At 33.5% G+C, this 21489-nt stretch overlaps 1 protein-coding gene across 1 annotated transcript in view; it reads left to right on the top strand.

Annotated features, from left to right (window-relative positions):
• The window catches only part of Cftr (CF transmembrane conductance regulator), a 153250-nt gene that overhangs the window by 37828 nt on the left and 93933 nt on the right, over positions 1 to 21489 (top strand). Inside the window, exons 4-11 of the mRNA XM_005332271.4 lie at positions 318 to 533; positions 3721 to 3810; positions 4688 to 4851; positions 5598 to 5723; positions 8999 to 9245; positions 10858 to 10950; positions 16576 to 16758; positions 21135 to 21326. Coding sequence (XP_005332328.2) covers positions 318 to 533; positions 3721 to 3810; positions 4688 to 4851; positions 5598 to 5723; positions 8999 to 9245; positions 10858 to 10950; positions 16576 to 16758; positions 21135 to 21326 — 1311 coding nt within the window. The remainder of the gene's footprint in view (positions 1 to 317; positions 534 to 3720; positions 3811 to 4687; positions 4852 to 5597; positions 5724 to 8998; positions 9246 to 10857; positions 10951 to 16575; positions 16759 to 21134; positions 21327 to 21489) is intronic.

Below are 21489 nucleotides of genomic sequence, written 5' to 3'. Positions count from 1 at the left end.
TATATCTCCAGCCCTTTGTATTTTGTATTTTGAGGCACAGTCTTGCTAAATTGTGCAGGCTATGCTTAAACTGGTGATCCTCCTGCCTCAGCCTAAGTAGATGGGATTACAGGTGGGCGCCATCATGCCCAGCTCAAAAATGTTATTTGAAAGTATCCAGATATAAAGACAGTGTCCGAAGTTTCATAGACATTTGACCCTCTCTGGAACTCCTTTTTAAGTCCTTCTGTAAAGATTAAATCTCTTATGTTGAAATTGTGAGAGCATTTTATGAAATGGAAATTAACTTCATTTTCTTTGTTTCTCTCCTTCTTCAGGAAGTCACCAAAGCAGTACAGCCTCTCTTACTGGGAAGAATCATAGCTTCTTATGATCCAGATAACAAGGTGGAACGCTCCATCGCCATTTACCTAGCCATAGGCTTATGCTTGCTCTTTATCGTGAGGACACTGCTCCTTCACCCGGCCATTTTTGGCCTTCATCACATTGGAATGCAAATGAGAATAGCTATGTTTAGCCTGATTTATAAGAAGGTAATACTTTCTTGCACAGTCCCCAGAGTACATGTATCCTCCTTGGCACATTTCTTAAATGCCACAATGTAGGTAATGAGCTAATACAAGTAAGGGCTAAATGCTGAAATTAATTTTGTATGCCTGTGAAATAAATGACAGGAATAACTAATGTTTTTAATTTTCTTTGATAATTCAGTTATTTCAACTGATAACTATTAAGCATCTTTTGTAACCTGTCTGTATTGTAGGTTTAAGTTTTAGTCATGTTATTCATGTTTTTGGATTTTTTTCCCCTCAGTGCTTCAAATTGCTAGGCAAGTGCTCTGCCACTGAGCTATACCCCTATCTATCAATATTCTTGGAATCCATGATTCCTTGCTAAAATGGCACATAGTGTGCATAAAAGTCAATGCCAACATATCATTTGATGGTAAAATGCCATTTGCCTGTCTTTGTGTTCACTAACAAGAGTATAATGTGCTATCATTATTGATAAACCAATCAATGAATTTCCACCTTAACTAGTTGTCACCAGTGGGGACCTTGATTCAAGTTGTGATATTTATCCCCTGTTTTATTTTGAGTTGGATCTTTGTTATCCTATGAAAACTTTAAAGTTTTTGAAACAGCATATGCATGAGATCGTAAGAACTTATTCTGCTTTTCTGTGTGTAGTATCCAGACAAAAATCCAAGGTGCTAAGGCATGATTTAGGCGAATTCAAATGAACATTTAACTATCTCCTAAACACAACTGAAGGTCATTTCAATGGCACATGCTTTCCTCAATTTGATGCAATACCATATGTGATTGCTTGGTTCTATCAGGCCATTAAAGAAAGCTGTATTGATTGAATCATTTATATATTGCTTTATTCTTCTTTTCTTTTTTCTTCCCCTGGTATAAAAACTTTACAAACTTGGCTTATAAGGGGTATGGATCTGGAATTCACTTGCAGCGAACAACCCATAACACTTCCATGATACACATACAAGGTCAGCTCTGCTGTAAAACCTTGATAGCCATACTTTATTGTTCAAAACAGCCTTTTATGGAGGCAGAGGCAAAAAAAAAAAAAAAAAAGAGTCAGGTTTAATAGAACCACCTTAACTGCAATCTCATAAGTTCACAAGTCCCAGAAACACATGGGTGACAAAATAATAAAATGTTTATTTTGATATAGAAATTTTGCATAACTCAAAAATTATTAGGCATTATTTGGTACCTATATAACTTGCTATTAAAAATTTTGAATTTAGCTTAATAATATTTATAAAAAGTACTTATTATCATAATCATAATAGCTAATGATATGCACAATAAGCTTCTAAATGATTGAGGGATGTGATCTCATTTGATCCATCCCATAATTCCATATGGTAGGTACTATTATCCCTATTTTGTGAATTAGGAAACAAAGACTTAGAAGCATTGAATGTTATTCAAAAACTACTTCCAAATATCAAGATAGATAAGCCACATTGTCTGAAGCAGAAGGGTTTCCAACCATTAGGGCAAATGAAATAAGGATTGAAATATAATCATGAAGGAAAAGGTAAACGAGGTCAAATAAAGAGCAAGGCTAGTTGTCAAACATATGTTCTTCAAGTAACATTTAATGAAAATATATGTGCTTCAGAGTCAAAATGCATGAAGGAAAAATTAAAGGCTATTGCATTTATTCTTTCTCAATGTTGAATGCATGTGTCCTTAACCAGTTTGCTTTATCTTGCTAGTTATTTAGTGTCCTTCATTGGCATCATCACCAAAGAATGTGATTTCATCTCCATGTGGCTCTGACTTGGCCCCTAAAGTAAGCCTTGTCTTGGCTCTTCTCAGGTCTCAATGTTACCTATGGCCAAGCTATTCATCTTCACAGCAGGGACATGTAGGACCCATTCTATATTTCAAATTGTGAACTAAAGCCTTTTGTTTTGTTCCAAATTCTGTAACCATAGCACATTATACTGGAAATAATGAATATAAATGCAAACAAAATTGAGTTTTGCCTCTGAATTTAAAGAAAGCAGAAATAACTAGATTGATGAATATTCACTAAATGCTTACTGTGCACAAAGCTCAGTGGGGTACCCTGTGCAGAACTCAAGTTCAAGTCAAATGTAAACTAGCTCAGTGGATCCTTGCCCCCAGTATTGCTCTGATAATGTTTTAGTATTAACTTCCTTGATTCTTTAAGATACTCTCCATGATTCCAGATGAATCTGAGAAAATATTTCTAGACTGTCTAACCAGAATTGTGAACATTCTCTTAACTACTCTATTAATTTTTACTTTCCTTAACTAACTTATCATGTCATACTTATTTATGTAGTAGGTTGCTTTGAGGCAAGAATTATGTTTTAATAAATTTTAATTCCTAAGATATCAAGTATAGTGATTTGTATCTACTAAAGGCTCAATAAATTTGTAATGAATTCAATTGAAAGAAATGTTAGACGCTTTCCAGTCAAAGCCATCTAAAAGCAAATCAATTCTTATTAAATTTTACAGGCAAAGCATTACTCTGATCTTTTTTTCTTTTAACCATGCTCTTTCATAATCAGAATTGATTTACCTATTTTAATTATTTAGCTTGTACTTAATAAGTAAAAAATTAAATTATCTACTTAAGTATTTTTCACGTACCGCTCCATTTTTCATTATAAAATTTAAAGATTTTGTATTTTTAATATGATCTTTCACAAAATATTTAATAATTTAACTATTCATAATTACTTTTATTGACCCTATTAGTAGTTTTATACAAGAGTTAGTATAAGACTTCATAAAAAATTCAAGGCCAAGCTTTTAATTTCAAGTTTCACTGCCTTATATTTTATTTTTTAAAAATAAAAGCAAATGAAACAAAACAAAACAAAAATCAAAAACCCCACATCATGTACATGGATATTTAAGAACAATATCATTCCTATTATAAAAGAGAAAAAAAGTAATTACTACTATCTATACACTAGAAGATAAATAGATGAATGTCCAGATCAGTATAATATTTTCAGTTAAGAGAAATATTTATAAATCTGAGAAGATGCAAAGCTAGATAAAAATAAGTAAATAAATTTTATTACCTTTACTTAAAACTGCATACACATAGCCTAATTCCTCAGCTTTATTATAATGTTACTAATAAATGTATTTGTCTTTTTTTTTGTTGTTGGTATTACCTAACTTCCCATTTTTCTTTTAGACTTTAAAACTGTCAAGCCGTGTTCTGGATAAAATAAGTATTGGGCAGCTTGTTAGTCTCCTTTCCAACAACCTGAACAAATTTGATGAAGTATGTACCTGGTGATTAAATCTTTTATGTGATATGTTAGAAATCATGCAACCCCAAAGATGGAGTTTTCCTGTGTTAGATAACAGTAATAAGTATTTAAGTTTTATTTATCCCTGCCTTGGCTATTTCTGGGAATTGAGAAAGCTAAATTGTGTAGCAGAGTGCCATTCTGAGGTCTGGTGGAACTGTCCAACTCAAAGTCACCTCAAGTTGCTCTTAATAAGATTTTCAAAACTTAATCCTTATTAGGCCTTGCTTTCTTTTAATACTCTAAATTCATTATTTACTTTGGCTAAATATGATACTGCGAGCAATTCTTATTCTGCGCTGTCTTATGTGACAAACAGATTCAAGGTCCTTGAGGACAGATAATGAGTTTTATTTACCTTTGCATTTCCAGTACTTACTGTAGCACTAGACCCAATCAAATGCTAAATAAATCACTGCTGAATTGAGCAGATATTTTTCTGAATACCTGTCAGGTAATAGAGTTGTGCATTTTTATGTGGATGGAGCCCTGAGGAGAGTCCTTTATTCTCTCATGTTCTATGATGGTTCTTGCTTTATCCCCAAAGAGATGTTATTTAAATAAATTGTGGACACAATACTTAAGATATCTAGTCTCAATTTCACTGAGTTAAAAACATGCTTAAAAATGTGGTGACTTGAGTTTGTTCTTGGGAAAATCTAGTCTCTGTGTAGAATATTTGAGCTCATTGCTTTGTGTTCATGTAATGGACCCCTAAATTTTAATTTGCTAAGGACCATGAAGTGTTTGATTACATAAGTTCTGAGTGCTTATTTTGTTTTATATTTTATTTGATTTTGGGAGTGGGGGATAACATACCATTTTTTTTCTTGTGCTTTTATTTTCTAGGGACTTGCACTGGCACATTTTGTATGGATTGCTCCTTTACAAGTGACTCTCCTGATGGGGCTGCTCTGGGACTTGTTACAGGCCTCTGCTTTCTGTGGCCTTGCTTTCCTGATAGTTGTAGCCCTTGTGCAAGCTGGGTTAGGGAGAATGATGATGAAGTACAGGTAGGAATTTATCATCATAGCTTGAAAGTGTTTAAATCAGGTTTTCAAAAGGACCTTTCTAGTAAAATCAAGAGTGTTCTATGTACTGAATTATGGGGTTAAGAACGAATTATTTTAGTGGTGTAAATATACCACTAGGACATTTCTTTCCTTGAAAGTCTATAGAATTTCTTTAAAATGTGTTAAGATTCAGTGCATTTTTATAATTCATAAGGTTTAGGTAAAAATTGATATGACATTTGTATAAATTGGAGGCAGTACATAAATTTTGTGTAGTTTATTGACTTTAATTGCTTTTTTTTTTTTTTTGGTAGTGCTGGGGATTGAACCCAGGGCCTTGTGCATGCAAGGCAAGCACTCTACCAACTGAGCTATATCCCTGGCTCCTTAATCTCTTTTATTACAGAAAAAAAAACCCACAGGGATATCAGTTACTGCTTAGGTTAGAGGAATTCTAGAGTTTCAGCTACAGTATGAAAGAAACTATATAAATTTTGGAGTCATGTAGGTCTTTGCTTGAATCTCAGATTATATTCTTGTCTTCATCTGGATTTTAAAATGAAGATAAACACTTCTCATAGACTTTCATAAGGCTGAGGAATAGTGTATGGAATGCATGTAATACAGTGAATAATACCTAGGAGGCATTTACTAAATGGTAACTATTATTTTTGTAGCTTTTATTAAAAGTTTGAGCAGTTCTTGACCCCCTCCCACCTTTTTTAACTTGATCAATTGATTTTCAGAGATCAGAGAGCTGGAAAGATCAATGAAAGACTTGTGATCACCTCAGAAATGATTGAAAATATCCAATCTGTGAAGGCATACTGCTGGGAAGAAGCAGTAGAAAAAATGATTGAAAACCTAAGACAGTAAGTTTTTGTGATAATTATAATACTGTTAATAACTTTATCCTTAATATTTTAAAAAGTCTATCACAGTAAATTTCCACCTCATATTTGAAGTTTCTGACAAACAAGTGTATTGAGATGTATCAATATTTATGCATTAGTTGCATAAGTTATTTTGATGTGCTGCAGTTTTACATAGTTGATTCAGAATTTTATTTTTCACTACAAGGATATTTATACCTTATTAAAGAATATACTACATATAATCCCATACTGTGTAAATGATTCTATATTATGACATTTTACTTACTTTATATGTTACAACTCACAAGATAATGAAAATAACTCTATTTGGAAAAATTATATTGATTCTTCCTTAATATAGGAAAAATGACACAGGTTAATATCCATATATTTTGCTCCTATAAACTACACGTGAGGCAAAGTCAGGTCAATTAAAATGAAACCCACCTCCTGAGATAGAATCAATCAGTACCTGACATCTATGTCTAGTCTTCTTTTACCTTATATAACCTTTCACAGATTTTTAATAAAGAGTATATCTAGCAAAAAATGTACAGTTCAGACTGAGATACAATTACTGAAACAATTTTGAACAAAATATGAACTAAACACATTTGCCTTTAGTTGAGTTCTGTGTTCTACAAACTGTTATCAAAAAAAGGTCCTAGAAGACTTTGTGGTTGTTGATAACACCACTGGAGACAAGTAATTTCAAGATGTATGTCACATGAGAGTTTCACAGGGAAAAATATACTAAAAAGGAGAGTACCCTTTTGGATGGCATGAATATGGATTATTAGGATTTTAGGCTGCTGAGTCCAGTAGACAATGGTAACTGAGCTGCAGGTGTGTGATTGGAACAACAAATGAAATGCTGAAATGTAAAGTTCTTTGCCATGTAAATAGAAAGAGTAAAAGCATATTTATTTCCCAAACATTATTGGTCACCTGCTTTTGTTTTGCCTTTCAAGACAAATCCAGGAAAAGAATTGAATTTTCTTTCCAGAAACATCCTTAAAGATCTTGGGGGAATTTTTCAGTTGATAGAAGTTGTTCTTCTCATTAACAAGGGAGTGCTGTATCACCCTAGGCTCATTCATAGAGGCATCGCATCGCCAGGCTGATAGGAGATTATCAGAGGACAGAAGATCTGGTTTTCTTAGCCCTAAAGATAAACTCATGGCCAGGTCATTCTTAGGCTGACTTTTCTTGACATTGTTTTTTTTTTTTCTCCTCCTTCTTCAAAAAATGAAATTTATCCCTCTATTCTGTATTCCTGTTTGACCAATTCTAATAGCAAATGTCTGGTTGCAACTAGTATAATCCAGCATGAAATTGTTACCTGAAAAGGCTGGAAAGTACTGACGTAAATATGGGAAAGCAAGAATTGCTTCTATTCAAGAGAGCAAATACAATGTTCTGAAAGAGATTGACGGGATACACTTTAAAGGAGTGATTACCCTAGCCTGGGCCATTGGAGAACTGGGCAAAAGGCTGTGCAAAGCTCCTTGGAAATCTACTCTTTTATTGCTCTTTGATAATAAAGTCACTTTCCATTTTTTATAAGAACCTGATAAAATATTTTTATGACTCCTAAACTGTTAGTGATTTTATTATGGTGAGTATTGTTTTCTGGATGAGTTGTATAAGTGTTCTTGGATCCATTATTCTTTTCGTGTTTGACCTCTTCTTATTTTTCTCAATTGTGTCTAATATATTTCAACATTTTGACAATTTTTTTAACATTGTAAACATTATTTTCTGCCATCTTATAAATACCAACCTAATCAACCTGAATATTTTTTCCTATTAGAGGAAAGGACACATACTTTCGATTCTAGTAGTAGACCCTCTGCTATGCTGTCATTTAATTTTGAGAACTCTACAAGGAAGGTGTGTTTCTCTTTAGATTTTTAGTCTATAAAACTAGAAGGAAGAGTGACATGCTTAAGGTGGCATAGATAAAATTGACAGAGCCAGGATTAGACCCAGATGAGTTCCCAAGTCATAATCCATCTTCAAAGTCAAATTATTGAAGTAGCAAGTATTGCACATTATTAGACTGATTACAATGCAAGTGGGACACGGAACTTCACTTTCTTCATTGGTGTGCTCAGATGACATTTCCTTTAAGACAAAAAAATAAAAAAATAAAAAGCCCTAAAATTATTCCCTCTGAATTCTATCAAGTTAATGAGAATTGCTTCTCTGAATTATACAAATCTGTGGAACTTGCACCAAATTCCAGTGCTTTGCCATAGCACAGTTATTGTTCCCTCCCTCCAGAATTCTCTATTTATCTATAGTGCTTTTTGACTGACTACTCAAGGACTAGATGGGGACAATCACAAGCAACTTCAATTTTTTATGGCTTCTGGAAGGTTGAAGGCCATGTTGTCCTCTATTCTCCATAGCCTCTTCCCTCCCTGCTTTCTGCCTGTTGGAGCATTTAAGCCCTCATACATGTGTTAAAATAGCTCACACTTGTAGTTCAGATTAGAGGACTGATAATAATGTAATATGAATGCAAATTATTACACTGAAAGACAGAGATAGATACAGTGTCTACTCCCAAAATTTTTCAAGAACCTTCTGCAACAGAATCACTTGCCTTCTTTTTCTAAAACAGATCTGGAAATAGTGGAGATTACTTAATCAGTATCTATGAAGATAGCCTGAGGATGCATTTTTAACACCTTCTTGGGTGATTTTTGCCTATGCTAGTGTTTGAGAACCACTCTTCTGTCATATAAATAAATAAATAAATAAACACATAACATACATATATATGCATGTATAACTTTTCATTGTTTCTCACAGTCAAGCTACAATTTATAAAATGTTAAGAATCCCATTAGGTAATCACAAAATTGTCTTTTTCTTTTATAAATCTAGCAACATTTTTATCAATTATTTAAAATAAGAAACAACAAAAAAATTGTCAGCATCATAAATCTCACACGTTAGTAATGAAGTGAATAAAGATATAAAATAACAATAATTAAATGACTAGTATAATTAAAAATAATATTTATAGGTATTTACTGGTACATGCATTATTATCCCTTTTTCAGATAAGATGACTGAGGCCCAGAGAGGTTTAATAACTTGCCCAAGTTCACACAACTCTTAGGGTGGAGCCAGGGTCAGAACACAACAGGAAGAATGTAGACCCCATGTTCAGATTTTACATTCCAAGTGGCCTGATATTTGAAAAGTAAAATAACATCTTGAATTTTATTGTTATTATTGTAATTAATTTTATTTTATAGGACAGAACTGAAACTGACCCGGAAGGCAGCCTATGTGAGATACGTCAATAGCTCAGCCTTCTTCTTCTCAGGATTCTTTGTGGTGTTTTTATCTGTGCTTCCCTATGCACTTATCAAAGGAATCATCCTTCGAAAAATATTCACAACCATCTCATTCTGCATTGTGCTGCGCATGGCGGTCACACGGCAATTCCCTTGGGCCGTACAAACATGGTACGACTCTCTTGGAGCAATAAACAAAATACAGGTAATTCATTATAACTGTGTGTCAGATAGTGTGATTTTGAAATGTTCCAGGATTTTCTAGCAAGTAAACTCTCTAGAGATGAAAGTTTGGTCTTGGACCTATGTAATGCATGAGATTTCTTCCCTTAACATATATACATGATGTAATGAGTCCTTGTAATGAAAGTCTAGTGAAATAAAATGAAAACCTGTGATATTCTCATAACCCAAAGGAATTTAATCATATTTGTAATCTTGAGAATTTCATCAGAGTGATCCGTGAATATATCTGTTCTTAGTGAAGTTTGTAAATGTGAAAAAAGATTGAAAAGGAAATTTCCTTCACAAAGTTATAAAATTTCCAACTAATACCAGGAATGTTCACTTTAAACTTTTCCTAGAATTTCCAAGAGCAGTATAATGGATGACAATGGTATCTCATGCCACGTTAATTACCTTAAAAATCCCAGCAATATTGATGTAGCTGGCAGCTGGGAAAAGTTCTAAAATCGTCAGGTGATGAGAGTAAATTTATAGAGAGCTAATTGGATAAGCTTTATTAATAAGCAGATAAAGTCTTTTTTAATTTTAATATTTATTTATTTAACCCATAAAATAAACCCTTATGACAGAAATACAAGTTCAGGGTAAAGGGTAAACTCCACTTTTATGTTGTGCTACCATTATTTAATGCAAGTCAGAGATTGCAAATGGTGGCCCATTGGACCTAATTTTCGCTCTTAGATCTGTTTAGTTGAACTGCACATTTTAAAAATTTGAATTAGCTATCAGCAGTTAGAAATTGGGAGATGTCTCTTTGTCTGTATCTCTCATGTGTACATGCACCCCCTCAGTCATGTTCAGCCTCTTATCAAAGACTTGAAAAATCTTGTAATCTGTCTTCGTTCCCACAAGCTATGACAACTGGTCCCTTGAAGACCACCTACCAATACATTGCAATCTCTATCAGCTCCCTTCTGATTATATCACTGAGTGTGAGTTTGAGATCTGTGATAAACAGATCTGGAAAACAAAACTGGGAGAAAATGAGAAAAATCAAAACAGAGAAAGAGAAGAAAGCAGAGAGGAAGGGGAAGAAACTATGAAAGAACCAGATATTTTTATGACTCAAGTGTTAAAGACTTCAGGATCGAAGGAGTTAAGTCCTCCTCATGCTCCCTATGGGTTTGGAATTTCCAATAGAATCCTTCTCTTAGACTCTTTAAGGTTTGCCACCTTAAAACCAGTTACATCAAATCTTTACATCTTTATTTAACCCAGAGAATTGATGCTAACACTCCCTCTCATGAACAAAGGCACGTTGGTAGGTAATTCAGAGTTGCTTTATAAATATATAACTAAAGTAAATATGTAATAGTATGAGGAAGAATCAGCTATATGTTGAAATATAAGCATAAAGACAGTTGCATAAAATGTCAAATATTTAAAGAAAGTCTTTCAAATATGATGTATTCTGATGCTTTAATTAAGTTTAGTACACCATTATAAAATTGTTTTTATTAAGAAATAATTTTTAATTTAGTTTGTTAATATCAGTGTTAAAGATGCAGCACCATTAGAATATAACATAGATTTAATAACTACACTATCATTTTGCTTTCTTTCATGAACAGGATTTCTTACAAAAGCAAGAGTATAAGACATTAGAATATAACTTAACAACTACAGAAGTAGAGATGGAGAATGTAACCGCCTTCTGGGAGGAGGTAAGAATTCTTAATTCTTAAAAAATCATGTTTAGAGGTTTTTCTTTGAGAGTCTACACTTCATCCCGATGGGAAGTAAGATCACAATGATGATGTAATTGATAGAACTGAAAGGAGAGACCACTTCTCTTATTTTATAAAGTAAGAAGGAGAAGCCCAGAAGTATTAGATGCAGTAGAAAAAAGCCATGAGATGTGTTTCACCTCAGACCAGGAACTTGTACAGAGATCAAAGGCTTTGAGGCTGGGTTTGAATCCTGGCTCTGCCATTTACTGCCATCTATTATAAATCAAATTACTTTTAACTTTGAGAAGCCTCTGGTTCTCTGTAAAATGGAGAGTATTAATATTTACCTTGAAAATTTGTTGTGAAGGGCACTGAGATGATTTGTGTGAAGTATTCATTAGAGAACCAGGAATTTATTGGTTCCTCAATGAACGTTAACTTCTCAAATCTCAAGTTGTAGTCCAATATGTTTATATACATCAGTCAACAAAAAGAAGTAGGAGAGATATACCAATAATTTTTAAATTTTTTACTATTTTTAACTTATTTTATTCACTGTAAAAATTATCTCATTTTTCTCAGTCAGAACAAATATAACTTTATCCTCTAAAAAGCAATATTTGATTACTGAGAACACCTATCACTTTTATCAGTTGAGTAAAGATAGGAATAGTAAAACTGATGTCCTGTTTCTGAGTCTCTCATAATATAGTAAATTTTATATATATATATATATATATATATATATATATATATAACTTTATCATTGAGATACATTTTACTGTATTTTTTAAAAGATGTGGGAAATAGAATAATTCTTCATCTGCCTAGTAAAATTGTTTTGTGGAAAAGTGTGTTGCTAAGGTTTATTTTAGTTCTTTGCATTTAGGAATTTCAAATGCCCTTCTGAACATAAAGGAGAAACATGAAATTTTCCCTACTTCTTTCTGATTATTGTTTTTCTACTTGGGTATAAAAATCCTCCATTCCTTTCTTTCTCCATCGAATAAAAGAAGTAACATGCTTGAGCCCTCACTCTGTGCCAGGCGGCAGGATAAGCACTTTATGAGTTTTGCCTCCTTTAATTTCTTTTGGTTAGTTAGTGTTCCATTACTGTGAGGAAATACCCAAGATAATCAACTTAGAAAGAAGCAAGGTTTATTCTGGCTCCCAGTTTCAGAGTTTCAGTCCATGGTTGGTTGACCCATTGCTTTTGAGCCTGTGGTGAGGCAACACTTCATGGTAGGAAACGAAAAGAGATATAGAGACCCAGATCCCAATATCCAGGGCATACTCTCAATATCCTCATTTCCTCCAACCACCTCTTAAAAGTTTAATGTCCTCCCAGTAGTATCACAGTCTGGGGACCAAGCCTTGGAACGAGATGGAGGAAAGAAATCAGGTCCAAACTAAAGCAGCTTATAACATTCCTGTGACCTAAATAATGTAAATATTTCCATTCCACTAAAAAGAAAATGGAGACTTTGAAAACTTAAAGATCTTGCCTCAGCTTACACAACTGACAAAGTCTGAAACTGGATTTTGGATCCAAATGTCAGAGTCTAGAGCTCTTTCACTGAGTCATTGTCTTCCATCTGGCTGTATTATTTTTCCCTCCATTCTGTGTCACTTGTCAAGCCCCCGACACTCCTTGATGGCACATTGAAGGATGTTGGTGCTTGTTAAGTCTCTACCATTTGTCTGAGACTTCAACATCCACATAGATGATCCTTTCAACACTACCCTTAGAACTTATATGACTTCCTCAAAAACTTTCTCTCTTCAACATATCCTGAGCTTTGTTAGTACTCAGATTTGTGTAGCTTTAGAAATGTCATATTCTCAAATCTGTTTCTTAGCCCAAAACTCCCAGGCCTTTGTTCCTTAAGTCTCTTAAGTCTACTTTCATAGCCTTTCAGTTTCATTAGATTGTAGTTATTCTAGTTCTCCCTTTGGACCCCTCTTGGCTTATCTTCTGCTTATTCTAAGACCAATCATTTTGGGGCTTCTCCCACCTATACTTCAATTCCCTTTTCTTTTTGCTGATTTTTTTTTTTTTTAATTTAAAACGCTCCCTTTATCAGCTTTGGAGAAGGAAGTGTTATCTGGGAAAATCAATATACTCTAACCAACTGCAAGTTTTATACATTTATTGTTTCAACCTCAATTTGGCCTGTTCTGTTCTTTGTGGAATTAATGACTTAATTTAGCTTTAGTGAGCTACTCTATCCAAATTATTTTATCCTAAGATCATGATATGTAAGCCTGTTCTATCTGTAACTTCTGTGGTGATGGGCTACTGGTGTTCCCACCCCAACAAACATCTTCAGGCATCTCATGGTCTCTGTGGGTGACCTCACTGAGGTTTCACTGACATCAGTGTGCTGATGCTTCTCAAATGCAAATCTCTTGCCTAGGTTTCTTCCTGAAGTTCATACATGTGTTTCCAAATTTCCCGCCTGCTTCTCATGCACTTCACAGTCATCACTCCCCAAGCTTCAGAAACCCACTTGTTCCAGTGTATTCTTCATTTCCTCTGAAGGCATCACCAGAGAAGTCAGTCCCTGATGAATTATATATGACTCCTCCCTCGCTCCAGATCTATGAGTAGGAAAAACTTCTTTTCATGTATAAGGAAGTCAAGGCTTAGAGAGTTTGAATAGTTAGAACAAGGTTGCTCAACTAGCTAGCATATAGCTCAAATGACAGCCTTGGCGTCTCTGACTCCAAAGCCCTTCTTCACTCATCATTCTGACGCTTACTAAAAAAAAAAAAAAAAAGGAGTGACTGTTGCTTTACTATATACAAAATGCTTTCAAACATGTCACCTCCTTTAGTGTATTCAGCTCAGCAAACAGAAGCTGTAATGTCTAAGACTGTCATGGCTTATCAAACTTTACCCATCTAGTTGAGAAGTGAGGAAAAGGCTGGAATCTAGGCACAGAGTACTGTGACCATTCCCCCCAAACTGCAGGGATCCCCTAAACATGGAAAATGCTCAGTCATAGTAGAAATAAAATAAATATAAAATCAACAATGAGATTCCATTTTCACATACACAACTACACACACAGCCAAACCAAAACCCAACTGCAAGTGTTGATAAGGGTTCCTGAAAACTAGCACTCTCATATGTTGGCTGGAGGATAAGGTGGAACTATTTTTTGAAAGACATGAAATTTTTCATATATTTAGCTCTGGAAATTCTTCTTGTGGGAATTTATACCAAAAAATAAAAAACAAAAAAATATGTGCCTCAAGGTATAGCAAAGTACATGTGTCCCAGATGTATTAAATTAAAAGAGAAACCATCAAATAGAGAACTGTGTATAGTTTATACTCTGTGACATATCCTGCATTTAAAAAGTATGTTAAGAAGACTTAATGCTATGTGAAAATAGTTATGATTTATAACATCATAAAATAGGTCACAAGCCTTACATATAATTTTTATGAATCTTCTGAAAACAATATATATGCTGATAAATGTAAATAAATACCATATTTATATTTGTAAAAGAATAGAGGGTTATCAATTGAAACATTAAATATGGTTGTTTCTCAGTGGTACATGACAAGCAGTTTCTATTTTCTGCTTTCCTCTGTTTTCCAAATTTCTTGAAATAACTGTCTTTTGTGATCAAAATAAGAGACTTTAGTAACAGCAATCTTTCGTTGATCCAAGTCCTTAATAGATAAAAGTCCTGCTTCTAAGCATAGCTACTCAAAGTTCATTAACAGCCTTTGTTAGTGACCCATCCACTCACTATTTTTGAGGCATATTTTGTTTTTTGTGTGTTCAGATCTGTCTTCCAGGAACACCTCTAACCATTTCTTGGTCTTGTGCAATTCTACATCCATCTTTCATAGCTAGTGCATATGTCATTTATTTGGTCAAGGTTGAGTTGTTTGCTCTCTCAGATGTATTCCCATGGTACTTCATGTGCCTTTTAATTGTAGTACCACACACACCAAAATATTAATATCTATTTTATATGTCATTCTCCCATGTGAGATTTTTGAAGTGGACTATAATGCAGAGGTGGTGTTCGATAAATATCTATTAGATACACATGAATAAGAGATTAACAGATGTCTTTGCCTCATTTTAAAAGACTTCACTGACCACTCCATGAAAGCTCTGCTTTTAATTATGTGCTGACTGATATTAGCCACTTACATAAAAACAAGAAGCAATAGTCTTTGAGCTTCATTGCTTTTGTGTACCCTAAAAGAATGTTGAAAAACTGTACACATCTGATGAATTTTTAGGTTGACTTACAAATGTTTCAACATAGATTTACGTGGTAGTGAAGGATATTATTTCCTGTTTATTGTATATTATCTAAATTTATTAAATAGATTTTTGTCAACATTTTGGTGCTGCAGCTCTAGGGTGTTCAACTTATGGAAAATAAATAAATTTATGAAATTACCAAGCCTGTTAGCTAAATATGACTTGTTTTTTATCCAAAAAATGTGACTTGAAACTACAGATAGTTAATAATCTATATTAAGTGCTAATAAAATTAAATAATTAGTTAAACAATTAGTTAAGATGCCTTATTCCTCACTCATTTCCGAAATTTGATTCTAAGATAATACACATTGATTGACTTAAGTTTGAAATCTGGGTGAAATAAAATGCTGCCTCCTTCAATATTTCTGCCTTTGCTTTTATGGGACCCTGACCCTCTTTCAAGAGAAAACCCTTCCTTTATGGATCCTTTGTTTTTTCAGTCCCAGAGGATTTTATGCTCTGGAGAGTCCAACATAGCAAGACCAGCACACTCTTGCTTAGTGAGAAGGCTTTTGCTTATGAATAAAGAGGGAAGGATAATTATGAGATGGAAGTGGCTTAGGAGAAATGACAGCAGGCAAATTTTCAGGCAACTTAATTTTAGGAAAGAATGCCTTTGGATGTTGAGTTCTGAAAATAGATTTCCTTGAAACCAGGTGCACCAGCTTTCTCCTGATCAATCTTTAGGTCTGTCTACATTGGTTTGAAGACCACTACCCCAAATGTTCCATGGAGGCAAATGTTCCATTCAAGTCACCTTTCAATTTCATCTCATTTATAGTCAACATAATTAAAGAATCCTTTGAGCTTCTCAGAGGAGGGGAGCTACCTGTGTGATAGTGTGATAGAAGTCAGATTTGGGTTGTAAGTCTACCTGTATCTTACTGTTTATGTGACTTGGGTTATTCAACCTTTCTGATTCAGTGCCTACAGCTTTGAAAGAGGAAGATCATAAAATCTACTCTATATATTATGCTGAGGATTGAATAATAACCTGTATGTGTACAGCCTAAAGGAGAAGGGATGTGTGTATATGTATATTCAGTCTTTAATTAATTTAAATTGGCATTGAAGTTTGATAATAGGCGAAGTTCTGAGAAAGGGCAATTTTGTTCCAGTTAAATATTGTGCTTATAATTTTCAGATGTTTGGAATCATATACTCTAGGAAAATTTCTCTGCTATTATGTACTATTAAGTAATAATGTACGCTTTGTAATGGATTTTGTGCCATGTGATTTTCAAACCACTCATACATAAAAGTACTCATAAATTACCTAAAAAGCCTATCTTTTATGTCTTTTATTCTTTTTTAAACAGGGATTTGGGGAATTATTTGAGAAAGCAAAACTAAATAATAACAATAGAAAAATTTCCAATGGTGACAATAGCCTCTTCTTCAGTAACTTCTCCCTCCTTGGTGCCCCTGTATTGAAAGATATCAACTTCAAGATAGAAAAAGGACAATTATTGGCAGTTGCTGGATCTACTGGAGCAGGCAAGGTAGTCTCTTTTATTCCTCAATGTTAACAACTTAATTTGGCATGCATTTCTTCTTTTTACTTTTTTCTAGTTTGTAGTGTAAGAAGGTATTCTGTAGAAATTCTTAAAGGGAATCAGAATACTTGGGTGTAGTTTCTCTTATAATATAAATTGTTTAATTGATAAATTCCTCTTGCTTTTAATTTCCTCTTATGTTTCCCAGTAACTTTTCCTACATATTTATATTTTGCATAGTGTTCAACACATGTGACAGGTTTCAATAACTTTATTGAGCAAATGAACCATATATTTTATCAGTTTTTAGGAACTACTGAAAAAAAATCACCTCTTAAATTTGACTTCACTAAACTCATAATTTTTTAAAAGGTCCCCATTTTGTTGACATTAGAATTTTGGAAAATGATTCATATTTGCTTATACTATATGATAAAAAATGATTTTTTTGAGAAAATGTTAATTTCTTCATCGGTCATCCTCCCCCAGTCCCCACCCATCCCCAAGAATAACTTATATAAATTCAGGCTATTTGGAAATATATCTGACAAAATCTAGTATGTTAGAAGGAAAAATAGCTTAAGGATTTAACCTTATTTTCCAAGAGGAGACATAGTGATTTTCAAGGGTATGAGCTATCATACAGTTAAAGAAAAACACTGTTTTTCTTTTAACCATGGAGGAGGTAAATTTAAAGAACATGAAGGAATAAAATGAAAGATAATAAAATGCTTTCTGATACTGGAATCAGCTACTAAGGGCAATAGGTATTTGCTTTGGAAGTCTACAAAAATAGTTTCTTGTTCTCATTTGATTGTTATTTTAGATATAGTACTTTCTAGAAATATAAGAAAATGTTTAGTGATTTATTAAAGTTTTTCAAACTACCTCCTGGAATTCTGTACAAGGACATAAATCAGAAAGAAAAGAAAGAAAAAAAAAGTAAGTATAAAAGAAAGGAGCAGTGATTCTACAAGGTAAAAATATCAATAAAAATAGAAATTAAAGACTTCTGAAAGGCAAGTATATATTAATATTTAGGATGGGAAGAGCAGTATTTTGAAGAATTCAGTCTGAGATTTTGCAGGGGGGGATCCACAGAAAACTTCTTGCCCATGTATGTAGTGTCCACAGTGTTAGTAATACATTTGCTTATTTTTCTCCAGTTGTTTCCCTACATGTCACACAGGTCTTTTAAATAATGTAGCTATAGTTGTGCATTTTCTTCTTTTAAAAAATCAATTCAGCATGTTATTTTTTTCTTCTATTTCTTACATAATATTGCAATTTTCACTCTGAAAAGAAAATGACACCAGAGGAGGAACTGATACTGGAGAGGTTAGAGATGATCTCCACAAGGAAGTTTGCTTGTGACAGGATGGAATGTGTGTTTCATGGTATTTTAAAAATTAATTATTTATGTTTTGAAGATCAATTCCATGAAAGATGTACAAAAATAGCTTTGGAATTGTAAACTGCAAGACTTACCAGCAAATAAATTTCAGGCAGTTCCTTTAAAAATTGATGAGCAGATAATTACTGGCTGGAGCTGCAGCTGCATCTTAACAGGGAGTAACTATGAAGACAGTTGAGGAAGCCAGTGGTATCCTAGGAATAATTGCACACTTCTGATAAATAGTTTTCCAATCTCACCTACAAGGCTGCCTTTTGTACTGTTAAGAATGGAATATTTTATCATTTGGATTAAAGTTCTAGATAAAAATTAAGAATGAATAACTGAAAATTTTAACATTTTGAGTTACATTTTATCTCACTCAATTTGGTAATTTGTACCAAAAGCCTTAAAATAACCTAATAATTCTTCCATTTGTATGACATATCCTAGTATATTTATAGAGATTTTACATAAAATTCTCCTGATCATAGCACACTCTATGTATGTGAATGTTCTTGATGTTTTGAGTAGAAAAAGTTCTCCAGGATATATAATTGAGAAAAGCAATGAAAAAAACTGTTTTTATATAATGCACTTTTTATATGAAAAGAAAGGTGGGGAACAATAAAAATATATATTGATTACATACATATTAAAACATTTCTGGAGAGATACTAAAAACACCAAGAAGACTGACTTCACAGCATTGCTTTTAGTAATCAAATAGTGGGAAGAAAAGCACATATCAAGTTGTTATCTCTGAGATTGAGGTTCAGTTTACATTTCTGAATTTTCCGAAGCTTAAGCAAATTAAGATACTATTTTATTGACTAAATGATAAATTCATGTTCAATTTTATCACTTCTCTATTATAATCATCTAGACTGAAAGGAACTATGACTTCTTTATTTTTCTAGCCCAAGTATCATCATAGTGCTTAGCACACAATAGGTACTTTTCACCATTTTAATTGAACATCTATAGGAAAATACGTTTTTGTTGTTATTCCAACCCACATAAAGTATTCTGTATTTTGTAGGCTACTTTGGTTTACTTTATGAAATCGCACTGGTGTAGGAGTCTATACCACCACTGCCTTTGAGTGGAAGGTGGCATAGGGACTCCCTGGGGTCTGGGGATTTCAGTCCTTCTTTTTCTCAACAATAACTGAAGCAATCATTTGGCCTTGTTGACAAACCCTGACAACCCGTTGTTTATATCACGCGTCCTTGTCCAGCTCTGGTACTGAGTTTTAGCTTGACCCTGTAACTGGACATCAGATGAATAAAGCAAGCTATTAGCTCATATCTTTGTACTTTTTAAACAAAAATATAAATTGGCAAAGGGTTTTATCAGCCTTTTGAAATTTTAGGAGATAAGAAATTAAATAAAAATATAATTGAATACACAATATCCATACACAACCATCCATATCTTTGGGTTCTGTACCCTTGGATTCAAACAACTGCAAAGACATTAAAAGAAAATGTTGTGTCTTTACTGAACATGTATAAAAATTTTCTTGTCATTCCCTCAATAATAAGTGTAACAACTACTTACATGGGCTTTGTATTAAATTATACATGATTTTAAGGTATATGGGAGAATGTGTGTAGATTACATGCAAATACTACACTATTTTATAGAAGGGACTTAAGTGCCTGTGGATTTTGTTGTTTTCAGGGGTTTATTGAACTGATCTCCCTGAGATACCAAGGGATGACTATATTATGATTTTTAAAGAAAATGTGTATATTTGTTTTAGCAGTTATATTTATAAGAATAACTTTATGGCTGGGCATGGTGGCTCATGCCTGTAATCCCAGCAGCTGGAAAGCTGAGGCAGGAGAACTGTGAGTTCAAAGCCAGCCTCAGCCACTTAGTGAGGCCCTAAGCAACTTAATGAGACCCTGTCTCAAAATAAAAATTAAAAAATGAGCTGTGGATGTTGCTCAGTGGTTAAGCACCCCTGGGTTCAATACCTGGTACAAAAACGAAAGAAAAAAAAAACTCATGTTAAATCTTTTATTCTATGTCACTCAGATGAGCTCTGATAAAATCAGTGTTTTTTTCTTCCTCTGCTACCTTCTTTTCTCTGACTTGATTGTAGTGAATAGTGTTATCTAAACATTTCTTTTTGTATTGATAAATACATTTGTATGACTAGAATTGTTAACTTTAAGTGATATCCTTTGACTTGCAGCTTTTCTTGATAAGGCAATCAGCAAATTTCCCCTATACCCTACTTTTCCTTTGCCCTATTTATATGCCCTGTTTCCTTTGTTTTTTATATCTCTCTATATTTTTTACTTTTAACTTATTGTCAGGGTGTATAACTTACTTGATTTCTGTTCTTCAACTCTAATTTTCTTAACTTATTGTCAGGGTGTATAACTTACTTGATTTCTGTTCTTCAACTCTAATTTTCTCATTAGTTTCAATTTTAGTTCACATCTTTGTTCACTGATAGTTCTTTTGGGTTACCATCTCTGAATAATTGTATACTTCAGAGAAGTCTCTTGGAACAACATTACCTGACTCTTCCTCTTTTTGCCTAGTCTCTCCTTTATGAGACGATAATACTGCATCTACTTTGTAATGCTGTTGCAAATAATGAATAAATTAAAAGCACAAGTGGTTAAAGCCAGCAGCCAGTAGAGTGAGCACTCAATAAGTGTCAGCTATTACTAATCTTTCCTAGACCTCCTCCAGATCCACCCCAGTAATCTGAAGTAGGTGCCCCTTTTAGGAGATCCTCTATCACAACACTGACACTGTGTGTTGTCATTGTCACTTTCATTCCTTTGTATCTTTTGTGCATAGCAGATTATCTGAAACAGGTAGTACTTAGAACATTTTAAATCAAATGTGTTTGAATCTTTAGAAATCAGAATATATATTTCTGTTTAGTATGATCATTTGAAAGTAAGTGAATACTGATAGTGATTTGATCAAGTAACTTAATAACAATGATTTTTATTTCCAGACTTCACTTCTAATGATGATTCTGGGAGAACTGGAGCCTTCAGAGGGTAAAATTAAGCACAGTGGAAGAATTTCATTTTGCTCTCAGTTTTCCTGGATCATGCCTGGTACCATCAAAGAAAATATTATCTTTGGTGTTTCCTATGATGAGTATAGATACAGGAGTGTCATCAAAGCATGCCAACTAGAAGAGGTAAGCAATTACATGAAAAATGGCCAATTATGCATTTTAAACCTTCAAAGTACCCAAATTATTTCTTTCTTTATCTATTCAGTCATTTTATATACATTAAAGTTTTGTCTAGGAGTAAGCCACTGTAGGTGAATTGATCAATAGAACACGTGAACTCTGCCTG

This window comes from Ictidomys tridecemlineatus, chromosome 2 (assembly GCF_052094955.1).
Source record: "Ictidomys tridecemlineatus isolate mIctTri1 chromosome 2, mIctTri1.hap1, whole genome shotgun sequence".
Taxonomy (NCBI): Eukaryota; Metazoa; Chordata; class Mammalia; order Rodentia; family Sciuridae; genus Ictidomys; species Ictidomys tridecemlineatus.
Note: the sequence above shows the minus strand (reverse complement) of the source record. Positions and strands in the feature narration are given on the sequence as shown.